This window comes from Scedosporium apiospermum, assembly GCF_000732125.1.
Source record: "Scedosporium apiospermum strain IHEM 14462 chromosome Unknown SEQ_SAPIO_0099, whole genome shotgun sequence".
Taxonomy (NCBI): domain Eukaryota; kingdom Fungi; phylum Ascomycota; class Sordariomycetes; order Microascales; family Microascaceae; genus Scedosporium; species Scedosporium apiospermum.
Window position 1 is genome coordinate 590,825 of NW_015971800.1, and position 18,237 is coordinate 609,061.

Genomic DNA, 18,237 nt, shown 5'->3' on the forward strand with positions numbered 1-18,237 from the left:
GGGATCACAAGCGTGGATCAATCGTTCAGGGGACACGGACACCGGAGCAAAGGCCCCTGCTGGCGATGATTATCCGCATGACACAAACTATCCGAACCCAATGAAACTGCGGCTTGTCCATCTTGGAGTAAATCGAGTAAATCGAGCAATCCAAATTATCTGCGTGCCACATGCGAATTTGTTGCGAGCTTTATTTTCGTCAGTTTAGATCAGATCAGATTTGATACTTTCCGCATGCCGCGTCGCCGGTCGGAAGTCGGAAAGCGCCACCCGCTCGAAGGACGAATCATGAGTCAGGATGGGATCCTTGGGGAAGGTGAACCCCACGAATGCTCAAGAGCCTCAATGCGCTCTCGGAATATCAGCGTCATCGAGGGTTTGTGTAAATAGAGCCAGCCACTATAAAACTAACTGTAGTGCTTTAAATGGGTCTCAATTTTTTCTCTTGGCCCCTTCCTCAGTTTGACACGGAATCCTTTGCTCCTTCAAAGTGGAAATGATGTATATCTGCTCCGGATTCTGTTGTGGGGACGTTGCGCTTTCCCGACGAATACATTCATCTGAAGTCGGAAGTTCCCGACGTGAACTAGATTCCCGACGAGAACCGATAAACTTCATTGTTGACCGTGACCCGTAGTGCTCTCCGCTTTAGATCAGTCGAGTAAATCTATTCTGACTCTTCCCTTTTGTGTTTGCTTTTCTTATTGTCTTCGTTCTTTCGTTTCTTATCCGGAGCTGAATTAATAGTTCAAGACCCCCTTTCGTGAACTGAACAGACGATAGCAATTGCATGACCGATTCTCCGGCCTTGGTCATGCGGCTCATTCCACTAACAGCAATTTCAAAATTTCCTACTGCTCACTAAACCGCTCGACCAACTTACCACGAAACTATCTCACGACGGCCTCAATCATCACCACACCCCTCAGATATTCTTGTTGGAGCCTCCACATCGGCCGCTACCTTCTCATCCATTCCCAACATCCATCCCCGGAATCCCGTCTCCACCACCCTGCAAGTTGACGCAGCAAGGGCGGTTGATTGCTTTTCTTGCCTACGCCCGCCAATTTGTCTTCTAGGCTCGGCAACACAGCTTATTATCGACGGACTTCTTCGAAATCGCCGGCGGTTTCCGTACCAGAAGCGGCGGAAACCCTGGACGACAACCCCGGCTGCCATCCCCGCCGGAAGCTCGGGTAGCTATCCTTCCAAGGACTGGGCCTTTGTGCTTGGTACCTAAATAGTTGGTGTTGGTTCTTCCGATATTTCTGGCTGGCCATCGAGAGTCCATGACGACCGCTGAGTCGTTGGCACTTGTTGATCCTAGTTTGGGGGAACGCTGTTGTAATTGAGAGGCTACACTCTTGTGTAAAGGCCAGATTCAACATTGCAGCAAAGCTTCTAGGAAGAACTAGTTTCGTGGAATCCACATAACTCTTAGGCATGACCAGCCAGCGACGGTCACAGAGTGCGGGCGGAGCTACTCGCTCAAACCCGCTAGTGGTAGAGGCCCGCCCGGCGTCTCCTACCTCGGGCGTTGAGCTTTCTGATCTACGACCTGGTAGTAGGCTAAGCTCCAGTAGCAGCGCCTCCAACCTCTCCCAGCATGAAGACAGGAGCCCATGTGGAGCCTCAAATGTCAGCCTACCAACGACTGTCCAGTCAATGGACGACCGGATACCTCTCACGAAGTTCTGGTCGAATCATGTTAGCATGATTGTTCAGCCTGAAGATAGCCGAGATCACCTAGGTACGTTTGTCATTCACCGTTCCTGATTCTCTATGCACGCCTCTGAGAATGGAGGTGGTTGGCGGGATCACAACCCGTCTTCCCTAACCATGTCTCTGAGTTATTTCGCATTGCGTCCTCTATTACTTTATCCTACCTATATTGGGATGGAGATCTTGAATTCCCGCTCTCACTACTGGATCCTTGCATGGAAAATAATAGTAGTTGCAGATCAGAAGCATCTGCCCGTGTCCCTCGCGAGTGCTGAGCCGCTGAGATCGACTCCCTTGTTCCCGAGCCGTTTCCGCGCTTAAAGAAAAACTGGCGAGGTTCGCCCGAGGGATGCTCTTTCTTAAGGGATTAAGTGCTAGTGCTAACAACCGCACCGCCCTCTTTGCACACGTCTATGGTTATTCTAAGATCGCCCACATGAAGGATGCCCCGAGTGGAGAGCAATATTTGGGACGCCGCTTGTATGTGGCCTAGTAGCGGAGGGCACCACACACATTGTCCAGGTTACTTCCCTGAGCGATATTAGTGGCATCAATGTGGACAGCAAAACATGGCACTCGTTTTGTTCTTGCAAAGGCCCCCTACGCAACTCTCGCGGAAGGAGTGACGAGACCACCTTCCTTCTTGTATTCGAGGAAAGGAAGCCTTATATGTCCAACTATAAGTAACAAGTGATCAAGGTGGTAGCCCACGACTCCAACAGCGCAGTCGAAAAGAGATCCGGCTTTCATTGGCGCATCTATTCGAAACAGATCACCTGTCTTCATTTTCTGTCCACTTCTTCTTTTTCTTTTTTTCTTTTTTTTTTTTTTTTTTTTTTTTTTTTTTCTTTTTGCTTAATTTGCCATGGGCGTCGCTAACATCACATTAAAAACTGGATAGCTATCGAGCGAACATTCCTTGGATATTTCAGAACATCCCTAGCATTCGCGATGATGGGAACTGTGATTTCCCAGCTCTTCCTCCTCCAGCAACAAGATGAGGGCTTCGGGTATAGGGAAATTGGAAGGTCGATGTCGACAGCATGCCTCTCTTTCTCTATCATAACCGTTCTCCTTGGGGGTTGCCGAACATGGAGGCATCAACATGCGGTCGCCGCGGGAAAGGCTCTTGCAGGTGGTTTTGAAGTCTCTATTATCGCCTTTGGAACTATACTTGTAGGTCACTCACCAGTTCCTCTCCCCGGCATTATCCTTGTACTCACGACATGTGGCTGACGCATAAAATAGCTCGGTCTAGTATTTCTGGGCCTGGTTATAAGCGTTGGGGTCACAAAAGAAGCCTCCTCGAGGTTGGGAGGGTAAGAAGTAGTTACCTTATGCTAAAAGGTACTCCCCATTCCGACAATGTTGACGACAGCACTCTGGTTGGGACCTGCACAGGGACTTCTCGATCGACAACTTGAAGACGTATATTTGGACCATTCGGGTTTGAAACGTCTTCATCGTCGAAACAGACGTCCGTATTCTCGGGTATTACTGGAGATGGCGGGAATGGTGCAAAAGCGACCCGACGCCCGTTAGAGGGGAAAAGGGACAACAAGCTTAAGGAGTCTGCAGTTTGATATAAAGCGTCAAGGGTTATTTTACCTCATCCGTTCCGGAACGATTACACCAGTGAGGAGAAGCGGCCTGGGCCAGCCGGTGTGATGACGTCTAGCACCCTTGAGAGATAAATGAACTCCCACCTGCCGCGCTACGCTTCGAAGACAGGCATTTGCCGTGTTCTGGGAGTACTCACTCTTACCTACCCAGTCTATTTGCCACTCTTGTTCCTTCCGGCACCGACCGGGCTGGGAGGTAGCGGAGTAAGGTCCAATTAGAGGGGCTCGCTAAACGACAGTGACAGATGGACCTCGCTTCCTCGTCACGGTACCTGCCTTGACATATGGTGGGTATAAATGAGAGACCTAATATCAATCTGTTCTTGTATTGCTCCGGTGTTTGGGGGCTGCAGGGTTGAATTACCATTCTAGCCGCTCGCATGCTGCTCATGAGCAGCGGCGGCCCAGATGTGGTCGGGTGGTCGGGTGGGCGCCCTCCTCAGGCTCAGGGACGTTTTAGGATTTCAGCATATACACCAAAATGAACACATCTGGTGGGATACCGAGTGTGTTGCAGGAGTCTGGCCGACAAAGCGATCGGATCCGAGTTACCAGAAGAGTTGCATTATGCCCCGTAAAAACCGGCCGAGCGAACGCCCGCGGAATCAAGGGAACGGGTTGGAAACGTCAGATAAATATGGTGAAGAGAGGGACGTTTTTGATGCCTATTTTGTGACCGTTGGTTTTTTCTTTCTCCTTCCTTTCATCCTTGATTCCGATTTCCAGAATGGTTTCGTGCATTAGCCGCCCTTGCTTAACGAATTTACGTATATTATTATATCCACGTTGTTTTCATGATGGTCCCATTACCTGGCTTCGATATATTGTTCGGTGCTCTGGCGTGTTGGCGCTGATCCCAAATTACAGAAAGAGGAGGCAAACATTGGCCTCGGACGAAGTCGCCCCGAGCCGATGAGGTCTATGGAAAAGAGGCCATATAGGCTTAAAAGGGATATGGGGGGCGATGGGTATATTGGCTTACGCTTTTGTCGGAGCCCCGATACAAAGGCGGCAGGGACTCTTTCTGACGAATATGAATTGAAGAAAATCGCCCCGGCGTAGATTCTGGTGGCGAGCACCGAGTCGCGCAAGCTTTTCTGAGGAGACTTCAATTGCGTGGCTTTCATAGAGTGAAGATGCATAACACCTTCAAAATACCATTTCAACTCAGTGGCATAATGAAAATCGGGCTGGGTCTGTATGCATTCTCGAGATGTGCTTGCTGTGTCACGGACGCGAGAGCCAACCTGGGTTTTCACTCTCAATGGTTATAATACCTGTATTGGAGCATTATCTACGCCCCGCGGGAGTCCAGTGGCTACATCAAAATCTGAAAAAATCCCAATCAAGGTAAAAGTGAGATCTTACATCGGAGCTTATCCCAATTTATTATCAAGGGAGCCGCAATGAGAAGATTGGCACGACATCCTTGGCTAGATATCGAAAGGAGAGGCCCTCAGTTGAGTCATGAGCAAGACCTCACGCGCAGACAACTCCGCCTGTTGTCTCTACTGCCGAGCTATGGATATTGCCTTTTATGGACATTCGAGGACTAACTGGGTCATTCTGGTTAGGTATCGGAAGGGTTTCGCACATTCCAAGGACTGGTCGAGTAGGTGCCGAGTTACGACCCGATTGGATACTGGCTCCAAGATTGATGCTTCAACTTGCAGCAATGTCGGCGGATCTAGTCGGTGGTTCATGAGGCCACTTCATGTTCCGCAACGGCGATTGCAAAAGCTGGTATCTTGTCTTCTATGCTTTTCCAGCAGAGTGGAACGTTTGGGGTGACACCAGTCTCAGCTCCTGCATCGCTATTTCTTCCTGCATCGACGACTGTAGGTGCGTTTGAAGGAGGAGGCACGCGATGGTCAAAGTCAATTGCCTCTACGTATGAGAGGATTTGAACGATGTCTAGGACACGTATCTTCCCACGACGTGATGTGGTGGAGTTCGAGCCTCGAGACTGACCCTTAAAGCACGAGGTTGATGGTTGATGTTGTACTGGAATGTTGGCTTCCACAACGCCAAATTTTGCTCAAGACCTCCCCTTTAATCAATACAATTGCTTTTTTTTTTTTTTTTTTTTTTTTTTTTTTTTTGGGGGGGGGGGGTTGGTTGGCTGGCTGGGCAGTAGAGACATGCAAGCCCTCATTTTCAACCTCTATTTATTTATTTCCTTTGCTCCCTCCTTTCGATCGCGGGCAGTAAATATTTGCCGACATCGGTGGATCCGATGGAGCCATCAAGTGACACAGAAAGACACCAAAGGTGAGCGAGTTCCGAACCTCCGGGGTCAGCTTGCAGTTTTACCTCGCAAGCGGTGATTCGATCGGAGCTGAGCCATGATCAGACTTCTACTCGGCCCTCCGATTCGCTTTTATGAGGGAGCTTAACTCCAGGCGGGCAAGGATTAGATTGTGGCAGCAGAGCCAAGCCAGGCCAGGTCAAGCTGTAATTGGCCGAAGATACACGAGAGGCTTTTCCACCCTTTGACATCATTTTATCGCTCAGGGACTGGGACGGACTGGTGATGTGGTGACCAAAACGACGTCGTTCCTGAGACTGAACTTTCTTCAATTTTCATCGTTTTGCCACCTCCAGAATCCCATCTGGTCAATTGAAAACACGCGAAATCGCTCTGCTCATCCGAGGTCCATAGATTGTCGAGACGATCATCGACGCGATCATCGACGCAGCATCGCCAGATTGGATGAGAAAGGTCATACCTGTCGTCAAGGGTGGCAATTGTTGCTTCTCGGAGTTGACGTAATCACAGCCTCCCCCCGGTTACCATTTCCCACTTTGCCCGATACCGAGCTCAGTTGCACCTGCATCTTCCGACTCGAATTGGCATCAAGTCGTCCTTGCCAGCTGCTGGGCTCTGTCCATGCCAACATCGAGATCACGCGTTCTTCCCCTTCTTCTCTTCTCTCTTCCCAGCGTGCTCGAAATCGAAACGACGTCTCCCCAATCATAGTTGGGATTCTCGTCGTCGAGCTCTTTGATTATCACTTCCAAAACCTCACCCGATTTTTCTTTTCTTTTCTCTCGACGAATTTGGCCGGCAAACTCGACTTGAGCGACTCCTTCGACGTCCATCCATTTGTTATTCCTTGTGTAACGCTTCTCTAGAGTTTGATTCGATTGGACTTGGTTGAGTCCTCAAGTCACCATGGCGTGGTCCAAGTCATCGCGGATTATCACCATGGTGGTAATCTGCACCATATTCTTTCTTGTTGAGTTGATATCTGGTTACATGATTCATTCTCTTGCGCTTCTAGCGGACGCTTTCCACATGGTGGGCCTTTCTCTCTGCACCTGGCCGAAGGCTCGTTGTTGCACTCCTTGGCTGACTCTCCCACCCTTTTTGGGGCGAACAGCTTAACGATATCATATCCCTGCTTGTCGGCTTATGGGCTGTCTCTGTTGCTCGAAGAGCGACGACGGACAAATTTTCCTATGGTGTAAGTTGTCCGACATCTGCCTGCTTCCTCTCATGACACCCAAGTCTAGCGCCTAACACCGTATCGCAGTGGCTCCGAGCTGAGATTCTAGGTGCCTTTTTCAACGCCGTTTTCTTGATCGCCCTGTGCGTTTCTATCGTCCTCGAAGCCGTTACGCGATTCTTCGACCCTCCGGAAATCAACAACCCGAAGGTTATGCTCATAGTCGGCGCTTTCGGCCTTGCCTCGAATCTCGTTGGATTTGCTATCCTGGGTGGTCATGGTCACGATCATGGTGGCCACGACCACGACCACATCCATGAGGGCGCGCATGGTGCCGAGGACGAGCAGCGCCTTGCAGAGGAGGGCCGAGGAGAGGGCGAGATACTGGAGACCGACGCCGAGATCGCCGGCCAGGGCGGTAGTGCTGTCGATGTCCTTCCACATGTTGCGATTGCCAGAGCCTCGTCTCTGCCGCGTCAGCCTACTGGTGGGATGGAGAACGCTGCGGAAGATCGCCCGAGCGTAGCTATCAGGGGTCGGGCCCGCCGTAGGGCTGGCAGCGCCCACCACCATCGGCTCGCTAGTATCGACGACCTGAGCATCTATCCGTCAAGCTTCCGACAGGAAATTATCGCCGCCTCGCGATCGCAACCTACGTACAATGACGTCTCTTCCTCCTCGTCCTCCGAAGATAACGGTGGTGCAGATGAGCGCACTGCTCTGCTCAGTGACGCGGACCTACCTGCCCTCGAACCCATCCGATTTAAGCCTACCGCTGGAAGAGCGCGAAGGGGTTCCGTAACTCACATTCACCATCACCATAGCAAGCCGAAGAAGGACAAGCCGCACGGCGGCCTTGGTCATAGTCACGGTGATATGGGGATGCACGCCATGATTCTTCATGTCCTCGGAGATGCCTTGGGCAATGTTGGCGTCATCATCACGGCTCTCGTCATTTGGCTCACCGACTGGAAGTATAAGCTGTACACCGATCCTTTCGTCTCTCTGTTCATCACTGTCATCATCCTGCGATCCGCGCTTCCCTTGACGTTTGCGACGTCCAAGATTCTCCTCCAGGCCACTCCCGATTACATCGACATTAACGAATTGCGCGACGATATCCAGAATTTGCCAGGCGTTCTGAGCTGCCACCACATCCACGTTTGGCAACTGTCCGATACCAAGATCGTTGCGTCGATGCATATGCAAGTGTCTTTCCCCATCTCCGAAGAGGGTGGCGAAAAGTACATGCAACTCGCCAAGCGTGCGAGAAAGTGCCTCCACGCGTACGGCATCCACAGCGCCACCATTCAGCCCGAGTTCTGCCCCGACAAGTCTCAGCACCGCGAATTTGTGAGTCTCGAGGACGCCCGGGCGCACACTCTGGACGGATCGGGCGGCGACGGGACCGTGAGTCCTACATCCTCCCCGAATCAACAAGTGCCTATGTGCCTGCTTGAATGCGTCGACGACTGCGATCAAGAAGGCTGCTGTAGTGTACTGAGCACTTCCACGACGAGCCATTCAGCTGCGAACAACCATGGACACAATCACTAGGAATTGTGCATCGTTTCGTGAAGACTTTCCTGTTCATTTGAGCATTTCTTCAAGATCAATTGGTGCGGTTCAAGTCCACCCGCAATTAGCTTTGCGGCGTCTTGCTTTGGCGGCACAAAAGCATTGTTCTCGTTTTATATATCTTTCATAATACTATACTTCGAACAAGCCTATTTTCTTCTCTCCGTCTTTACTCTTTTTCTTTTTGTTTTCCTTTTCCTTTTCTCTCGCTTAGCAGGGCTGGTCAGTGGCGTTTTGTCGGAGAATAGGCGCAATGGCGGTTAGCATCATTCTTGAGCATTCCTCGAGGATGACTTGAATTCCCATGTTTCCATTTTGTTTGTCTTTGCATTTCGGCTTAGACTGCGGCGTGACGGGAGGGTGAACCTGGTATTAGAGCTGCATGTCATACATAAGTGCACGAAGCATGTGTAAGATGAGAGGGCAGAGGGAATTACTGGTGCACTGATTCGACTCAAGTCATCCGCCCCTCAGGGTAGATGTATCTGGGCAGTGTCATTACCATGCAACCCATCAGCGAGGACAAGATGTGTCTTGATGTCTGGGGTGTTATCGAGTATTATATATAGATTAATCCCATGAAACATGATGTACGATCTTATCTATTCGTGGCCCAGAATGAACTAGACAACGGCAGGTTAGAGAGAAGATTGTGTTATTAGATCTATACATGTAACTAATGATCGATGTCTAAAGTTCGTAACCCTCGATGTATCCCACCAACTCCAGGCGCCCTACTCACGAAAACAGACCAACTTGCCACCCTCTACTCCCACGACTCTTATATCTATGAACTCAACACTCATGAATCCTTCTCGAATCACCTCCCCTCCCCAAACCCAGAGTTGCCAAAACACCGAAATCTCACCTACGCCTTTGCCCCGTTCCCAGCGTCTGCCTCGACGTCGCTAACCTTCTCATTCGTCACCAGCCCCTGCTTCGTAACATGCTCCCTCTGCAGCGAAAAGGACTTGACGGTGAAGCCGAGCAACATACTAACGCCGGCCAAAGCCGTAAGCATAATCCACACGACCTTCAACGAATCGTTATAAGCGCCGATAAGATCATCCTTCATCTGCGAAGGATCCATGCCCTTAATGACACCGACGACAATGGTTGCGTCTCTGGAAAGCTCCAGGGCCTTATCGGCAAAAGCGGGCAAGTCCTCCAACTTCGTCTTGAAGACATTTTGGAAGAGCACACCGCTGACAGCAACACCGATGCTCTGGCCAAAGGTGCGAGCGAAGGAGAAGAAGGCCGCAGCTTCGGCGTTGAGGAGAGGGGCGCAGGAGGCTTGGATGGAGAGGGCCAGGCCGGGGAAGAGCATTCCGGTGCCGATGCCGACGGGGATGTTGAGGAAGATCCACTGGGCGACGGAGGTCTGGGCGTCGAGGAGGTAGAGGAGGCCGGCGCCGAGGGTGGTGATGACCCAGCCGGACCAGAGCGCCCAGCGGTAGCGGCCTGTGATGGCGGTGACTATGCCGACGACCATGCCGGAGGGGGCGACGGTTAGGGTTTCGGGGAGGGTGGCGACGGCAGAGGTTATGGGGGAGTAAAAGAGGATGGCTTGGTAGTAGAGGACTGTATCGGTTGTGTTAGTCTTATTTGCTCTTGCAACGACATGGGAGATAGGCATGGGGGTTGAAACGAAAGGAGAAAGGGGGAGGGGGGAGGAACTTACTTAGGAAGTAGATAAGCGACCAGAGGATAGCTCCGTGGAGCACCGCCTGGATATAAGAGGAGATAATACTCCAATTATCGAACAGCTTAGCAGGAACCAACAGCTCCACGCCGAGCCCAGTCGCAAACCTCGCCTCCCAAAGCGCAAACCCTCCCAAAACAGCCACACCCATCAAAATAGACAGCAATACCTGCCACGAATCCCACTCATACATGACACCCCCCGAAGAGATGCCAAACAAGAAACTCCCCGAGCCAACAGTAAACAGAACAGCACCAGTCCAATCAAACCTCTTCAGCTTCTCAACCATGTGCCCGGGTAACTTGGCCTGCTTGAGGAAGAAGAAGACCATGGCGGCGCCGATGGCGATGATGGGCAAGTTGATCCAGAAAATCCAGCGCCACGAGACATTCTGCGCGAAGCCGGCGCCGATGAGAGGGCCTGCTACGGTGCCGACGGACCATACGGCGGAGAGGATGGCGAACCAGCGGCCTCGGTCGGCGAGGGGGACGAGGTCGGTGACGATGACTTCGGTGAGGGCGATGATGCCGCCGCCTCCGGCACCTTGGATTACGCGGCCGGCGACGATGACGGGGAAGTTGTTGGCCAGGGCGGCGATGAGGGAGCCGATTGCGAAGAGGAGGGAGGTTACGTAGATGAGCTGTTATGGGGGCAATAGAGTTAGACATATATACATATATCACTGGGTGTGGTGAAAAGAAAGAGAGAAATTGGAACGTACATTACTTCGGCCAAAGACGGCACTCAATCCAGCAATGGTAGGCTGAAACACGGCACTCGCCAGCAAGAAGCCGGTACCAGACCAAAAGGCTTGGAGAGCGGTTCCGCCAAGGTCGCTGCTCATCAAGGGGAGGGCGACGGCTAGGGTGGTGGCCTCGAAAGCAACGGCGAGGACGACCATGAGCATGGAGCAGAAGGCTAGGACAAAGTCGCGGGTGGGCTTGAACGCGGTGACGGGGGCGATGTCAACGCTCTGGGCCGGGCTTGAGCCTCGAGAGCCCGGGGGCTTTTCGGACGACATTGTTTTCGCAGGGTTTGGTCTAAGAAGTGTTCTTGATACTGATGCTGGAAAAAGAGAAAAAAAAAAAAAATTAGGAGAGGAACAGCGGGAAAGGGGATGACCGTTGAGAAGATGAAGATATAATAGCCGCAAGGAAGATACAGACTGCACTTGATAGCAATGATTGCTGGACAGATCTCCCAGCAGGATAGCAGAAGAAATTGAAGAAGACGGTGGAGTTATCTACCAAAGGGAGTCGTGATCGATCATCTACAAATATCTTCGAGGCAAGCGCAAGGGGCATTCCACAATATATACATCGATGCCCTTCTCACGGCCAAAGCTCCGCTCCTGCCATGTCGCAGGGATCGAATCTTCAACATGCTTAACTCCGAAGAAAAGTACGTATAAAACCATAACGTGGCTAGCGGATGCGATTCCGAGCAGCAAGGGATGGGGGAAAAAAAAAGTCGGTGCCTACTGGAAAATGAAACGAGTTCTCATAGGACTACGTACATTGAGTACGAATGTGGAATGGTGTCCGCGTCGCAAGTCTCCACGGGTTTTCGCCCTGGAGTCACATCTTGGCGTCTGGGGGCATCAAATGCTGCAAGAAAATTTAGCGTTTTCCTCTTTTGGAAAATGCTATCAAGAGCCGGCAGGAGGGTCGGAAGTGTCAGCCGTGTTGTTGGGCCCTGGTAGGGCTGCTACGGAGGCGGAGGCGGAGGGAAAATCCAGCCGAAAGGCTCCGGCGGACCAGGAACGGGGCACGGGATGGGATGAGAGTGATGGGAGTGGATAAAACTGGATGAAAGTGAGCACCTCATAGGATGACAGACTCAAAGCCAAGGCGCTAGGAAAGGCTTGAGCGAATGCGACAGGATAGTGTTTTCGGATTTTAGGAGATGTCTATTGGAAATGCAGGAGAGCGAGAGATGCGAATGCGGGATGGATGCGAAGGACGGAGGACGCGGATGAATTATGAAGGGAGGATTTTTAAGCCATTCTCTTACCTTACCACCCCTTTCGGTTACCCTCTCCCCCCGTCTCCTCCATTGATGTCGTGGATGCATCAATCAATCAATCGATCAATCGATCTTCTGCAGTACATTGGAGTTTCGATGTGAGATGTGGAGTTTGTAATCGAAGACAATGTAAACTACTTCGTAGATGCAATTGCACCGATTGACAGCTGAGCATTTTCTAGATACAGCTGGCCATGACGTCACGTTCGCACTCGCACTCGCACTCGCTTTCGGTAGGCTTAATAATCTGTCCTCCAATTCTCACGTCCATAATACTCCATACGACAGGTGCATGCGTAGATGTGGACGTGGACGACTGCACGACACTATCTCCGATTGCAACAGCCCAGTCAATCTCGTCTCATCTGAAACGGGCATCCCGGAAAGTTTCCCGTCAAGCCTACTTATTGCGAACAAATCATCCATAGTTCGCGTGGGCTAAGCTCAGTGCAGGAGAATGGTTAGGCAACGCCTGCCACGAGGAGGTTGAGAAAAAGAGTCGGGAACGGAGCTGGGGTGGAATCTCTCCGGCTCCGACCCCGTCCTGTCTTAAAGAGCTATTTTCTGCCGCATCGAACGTAATCTCTCGCATATTTCGTTTAAAGATCGGGATCCAGGATTCAGCTCAGGCACACTGCATGAGCCCATACTTTCCATCTTCTAGATTTCGACTGGAATCATTTTATCGATGACGATGACGTTTTATTCGAGTTGTGTATGACATGGTCATTCGGTTGCCAGCAACGCTTTCGCAATCAGTGAAGCAGCAGCGTCAAAGATTGATGCATTATTTGGTCTGTATAAAAATCAACTGGCAATTATGCGTCAAATTCACCTCCGTACTTCGTATTTCACGCGGCGTATGTGAGTGGGTGCGAACGATCCGCATGACTTGACGAGCAAGCACTCCAGGAATCCAAGGCTGCACCTGTGCCTCCGCAGCTTGTCTATGCCTAGTCTGTAGAGTGTCCCTCTCAGACTGGTCAAGCGGCTAGAAGTTCGAGGCTTAGTCCGATTTCCACGGTTATTTCTTATTGTACCGAAGTACAGCTCGCCATCCAGGACCAGATCAAATCACAGCATTATTACCGGACAGGATGGTTTGAGGTGTATATCTCACCAGCGCGCCTCGACCGCGTTGCTGGTCGGGCTGGGATTGGAAAACGTTCAGGCTTTTGTCGACGTACGAGTAGGACTGTCACCGTCATTGCGGCCTCGACAAGGAGCGGCCTTAGAAATGAAATAGACTTCAAAAGGTTGATGGGGTCCACAGGTGATCCGGCGGGATAGCCGCCGTAGCAGTTTCTCGCTCCAGTCATGTTTATCTCCCATCTTCCGCCGGATTTTCCCGGAAGATGGGCCCTCTCAACAACTACACACGCGTTGCGGGACCACTTGTTGCATAGGTTCGACACTAGTTCAACGTGGTCGTTTTGTTCAAAGGTGGCCGGCCGTTCCAGGTCGTCGACTACCGGACTTCTCGAATCAAGTAGACGTGACGGCGATGATGTACGAGTAAATGATGCCCATATCCCATCTATGTTGGCAGGGTGGAACCGCAATGCGCACCTCATTTTTCAGGACGTCAGACACGACTTGGAGATGCTCAGCGAACGCGTTTACTGCATTTTTCTGTAGATTTTCATTGCCGCCATCTTCTCGAAGTCCTCAGATCGTTTGCTTGATCGAAGGGCGCAGAGCCGCACCCGGGCTGTGTGCTTCTTGGGTGCATTCAGCCCCGCACCACAGCAGCGGAGAATCAACCCCCCATTGGGATCCGGATAAATCTCCACCAGACCCGTCAAAAAGGAACCCCAAAGGAAATCAAAAAGATGAAAAGGGAGATAGATCAATGAGAAACGCCAAGAAAAAAAAAAGCTTCCCTACCAAGGGTCGAACTTGGAATCTTCCGATTTTCCGCTACGGAGTGGGTAACAGTCGGACGCCTTAACCATTTGGCCATAGAGAAAGAAGATCTTGTGGATGTGCTGTTGATGTTTCACCCTGCTAATTCACCTTATGCAGCGAACAAGGAAATCCAAGACTTGGGACAGAGACAAACCTTTCTCCTCCCGTTGAATTAAAGCAGTTTCTCTTCAGTGAATTGAACTCGACAGACAGAGCCTGACAACTAAATCAAATGAGAGGAAAACACATGAAGCTTCATCCTAACATCTCGGAAAAAGATGTTTAATTCCCCTTCGACCCTTTCTCGGCGTTCTGCCGTCTTGTTATCCTACAGAATCATCCGACCCAGCATCGAAACCGCCATGCTATTACACACTACTGCTATGAAACTATGCCAGACATCATCCAAAAGAAATTGAGGATTCTGCACTCCTTAAACAGCTCCCAAGGTCCAACAACTAATCTTGCTTTGCCCTCCTCAACCCAGCGAGGCAGGGTCCACGTGGGTTTAATAGCTCACCGCATTCCGCGTAATCCCTTATATATGAAAAGTCCTGGTCCCGCCGGTATTCGGATTCCCGCCACCATGTATGACCTGCAAATGGAGAGACAATATCAGAAAAATCCACAAGTACACCTGAACCCCGCCAGTTATTGCACTTGAATGGCACAAGACTGAACCCAGTGATGTGGAAGAAGTCCAGTTGTGCGATGATGTCATCGGCTTCCAACTTCCATCCATGGATATACTCGTAGATGATGGCGTAGTACGTTTCGTCCTCCTTTAGGTCTAAGAAACACGGCGCCCGGGTCCGTATGAAATGTCCATTAATATCGCTCCCCTTAAACTCGGTCCAGCCCAGGCAGCCAGTTATTTTAACGTTTGGGGTGAACGGAGCGAGGTTCTCGGGTGTTTTGGGGGCTGGCTCGCTCGACTTGCTCGTAGAGGCCGCAGTGGAGAACGCCCGCAAATTCACTCGTACTTCTTTCCATGTCGTGGGTTTTGGGTGGACGTATATTTTCTTCCTGGCGGCCGCGGCACGTTCGAGGCTGGTCTCAATTTTCTCCAAGAGTGCGCAATTCATGCATTCTCTCTCGAAGGCCCAATATCGCTTCATGCCAGGATGAGGTGGTCGTGGGGAGTAAAGCCGTTCACGACCAGGATGTAGCGGGTGCGGAGGGGGTACCCAAGCTGGGGAGGCACCAACATTTGGTGGTTGGTGATTCCAATGAAACTGTGGGAAATGATTAATGCAATGCACTTCTCTGCGACGGGCCCGATTTATCCTTGATTCATTCAGCATGGCCAACGCACTATCTTTATGGCAACGGGTTCCTCCCGGTCCCTGATTCGAGCTCTGACGACATAGCCATCCTCTCCTCGGCCTAGAAATCTTCGAAGTTTGATGTCGTCGCGTGATCCTGGAAATCGCCGGAGTTTTAGTTTCTTAAAATCTTCCCACGCAAGTGGTGGATCACCAACTTTTGGCTCTTGCGACGTAAAGGGAAGAGCTGGCGGAAGACCCGGTGGAGGACTTGACTCGGCCTCCACGATTTGTTCAGCGTCCGGCCTTGATGGGTTGGGAATGCCCTCTTGAGGAGTCTCCATACTCATTGAGCCTCAAGTGATGCGTCGTCGATTGGTTTTTACCAAGGCGGTGCTCGTGGGAAGCGGTGAAGAGGTCCGGAATGGGATTGGTACGAGAGTCGGTGAAGGGAGCAAGTGTGTTGGTCCAATCCAGGCAGCAGCCACCCCGGAGTGGGGGAAAGGTAGATCCGAGACTCGACTGGTCAAGTATCAAAGCCCAACTCGCTACAACAATAACAAATTTCCTCTTAGTGAGGGTAATCTCAACATCCTCTGCTCACAAACAGCCAAGATTTGGTGTCGGGGTGGCTTCGTCAAGTTATTCTCCCAATGTCTGGGCTCCCTATTCATCAATGTTGGGAACAATGCCTCAAGAACAAGAGTGGTAAATCAGAGATCGGCGAGATGGCCCCAGGCCGCGAGACCTCTTAATCTCACTCATAATGCAGTTCTTCCTATCAATAGGTCTTCTACCCTGTCCACTGGTTCTCGTTCACGCCTCACTCTTAATGAGGGGGCAGCCCGAGGATTAACAGCTCGCAACTCCTCAGCAGCAGCACTCTCACATTATGCCTACCGGGGTTTGCTTTACTTCCTGCTCAGGTAAATTTTGCGAGAAGTCATCTATTATACTGATTGTGGTGATACTGGCATCGAGTCCAGAGTGGAAGTGGCAATCGCCTTCTCCCGGCACCTGTGCGTTTCACAGAGATAGACCTACCCTACTGGTGTTGCTTCTTCCGGTGCTGCCTGCATCCGGCTACCCTAATAGCTGTCCACGAGACTGAGGGGAGAGCAAAGGTGATGTTGGACGACTTCATCGCCAGGTAAAGGCAAGGAAACTTATCTTCATTCTTCACGGAGAGCCCGGGTTGGAATCATAACTTAAATTCTAACGCAGATTTCTAGAAAGATTTCCTTCATCCTCGAACGGAGTTGTCATACCTAAGCCCGCCGTAAAGCCCGCCGCTGTTCCCGGCGATCTTCCCATACAACTCCTTGTAAGGCGGAATATTACTCCCCAACCGATACAACATCCCCCAGTAGCCCCACAGCCAGTACGCGAAAAACGGAACCAAATGCGTCAAAACTATGATCAGCGTAGGAATCAGACAGACCACCGACCCTTGGACTCCGGGCTTCGCCAACTGTTTCGCTTGCAACGCCAACAGTGTGACCCAAACCGCGAGATATATGCCGACGGGCATCCCCAGGAGGAAGTCCAGCTTCGACGGACGCGGTGCTTGGACACGCTCCTGGGGGGTCAAGTTCCGATACCTCGCGCGGCCGGCAAAGATGAAGTGAGCTGTGTAGTACGCCAGGAACCAAGTGAACGCCAGTAGCGGGCCCACCCCAAAGATAAGGGCTAGTACAGGCCACTCCCAGATAAAGTTGAATTCCCCGTATAACACTCCGGCGACGATGATATATATAAGACCAAAAAACGCACAAGAAACGTGGACCGTTATTAAAGGATCATCGTCGTACAATCTTCGCCACTTGCAATTTCGATATTCCACGTTTCTAAACGATGTACTCCTAATTTATTGATGGGCGGTCAGCCATGAATGAAGAACGAGGAAAGGAAGGAAAAAAATAAAATAAAAGGAGGGAAGAAAAAGAAGGGAAAAAAAAAGGAGTACAAGAAAGATCGAGAATGAGGAATGGGAAGAATAGAACCGAGGCCGACGGCATACATACCACCGGTCTGAGTGCGATTTTAGCTCCCAGGGGAAGAGGACACCGTTATACTTCGAATTGATTGCCGCTGATAGTTTTCGATATTTGATTTTCAGGCGTAGCTCCTCTCGACCGATTGTGCCGTCAACAGCGATACGGTGCCACCGCGAGACGTTCTTTCGGTTGACGCTGGAGAGCGGGTTGACGTACCTCTCCAGGAAAGTGAGATATTCAGCCCGGAACTCTTTATCCAGGGCATCATGCTCATTCCTGAGCCGGGTAGAGGCAGTTGAAATCTGAAGAAAGACAAAACCAAATACGTCAGTATGGAAGTGGTTTACTAGTTTGGAGGCGAGAAAGCGCGGCTGGGAAGAAGGAAAAAAGACGTCACCTCCTCGCTCGTCTGGGTCATGACAATGGCCAAGTCGCCCTCATCCGAGGAGGTCTTCGCAGCGTGAATAGACATTGCTAGTGATGGGCTGTTATGGATTTATCTTTTAGATTAATGCCGGATGGAGAATGTACAAGGTGTTGCGGAGACACAAACCCGGCTGCTGAATGGGTTTATATATCAACTTAGTGTCCATGGCGAGAGTTCCTTGTGATATTTCGCTGAGTCTAAGTTCTGGCCAAGGGACCTACCAGAGGAACTGCCATGAGGATGATGCTAGGCGTACGCTCTTAAGACAAAAAAACTAGTTAAATTGTTTTCACTTTTGCAACACTATACTGACCCTCAATTAATGAGGCCGGAAAAGCGCAGCAAACTCGAGGTATCTTTCGCTGTTGGCATCGCCTGCCGCCCCACTTCGGCGTCCGAGTCCGTCCGTCCCTAGTTGAAACTTCGGCTTCAGCACCAGCCTGCAGCGGTAGGAAGACTTCGTTCTCAGCCTGTTGAGCTCACATACCTAAACTGTCTCTGCTCAATTGAGGCCCGGTTCTAGTTCTTACTCTCATAAATCC

General features: G+C 51.0%; 2 protein-coding genes across 2 annotated transcripts; one reads left to right on the plus strand and one right to left on the minus strand.

Annotated features, from left to right (window-relative positions):
• Positions 1 to 6,519: 6,519 nt before the first annotated feature.
• On the plus strand, positions 6,520 to 8,350 carry SAPIO_CDS5617 (uncharacterized protein; the record flags this gene model as incomplete). Its single annotated transcript, XM_016787911.1, has 2 exons — positions 6,520 to 6,558; positions 6,881 to 8,350. The coding sequence occupies 2 exons, from the start codon at positions 6,520 to 6,522 to the stop codon at positions 8,348 to 8,350; spliced, it is 1,509 nt and encodes a 502-aa protein (XP_016642226.1).
• Positions 8,351 to 9,239: 889 nt separating this feature from the next.
• Positions 9,240 to 11,094, minus strand: SAPIO_CDS5618 (Major facilitator superfamily transporter; the record flags this gene model as incomplete). The annotated part of the gene is made up of 3 exons (XM_016787912.1): positions 9,240 to 9,952; positions 10,053 to 10,713; positions 10,795 to 11,094. The coding sequence occupies 3 exons, from the start codon at positions 11,092 to 11,094 to the stop codon at positions 9,240 to 9,242; spliced, it is 1,674 nt and encodes a 557-aa protein (XP_016642227.1).
• Positions 11,095 to 18,237: the final 7,143 nt, after the last annotated feature.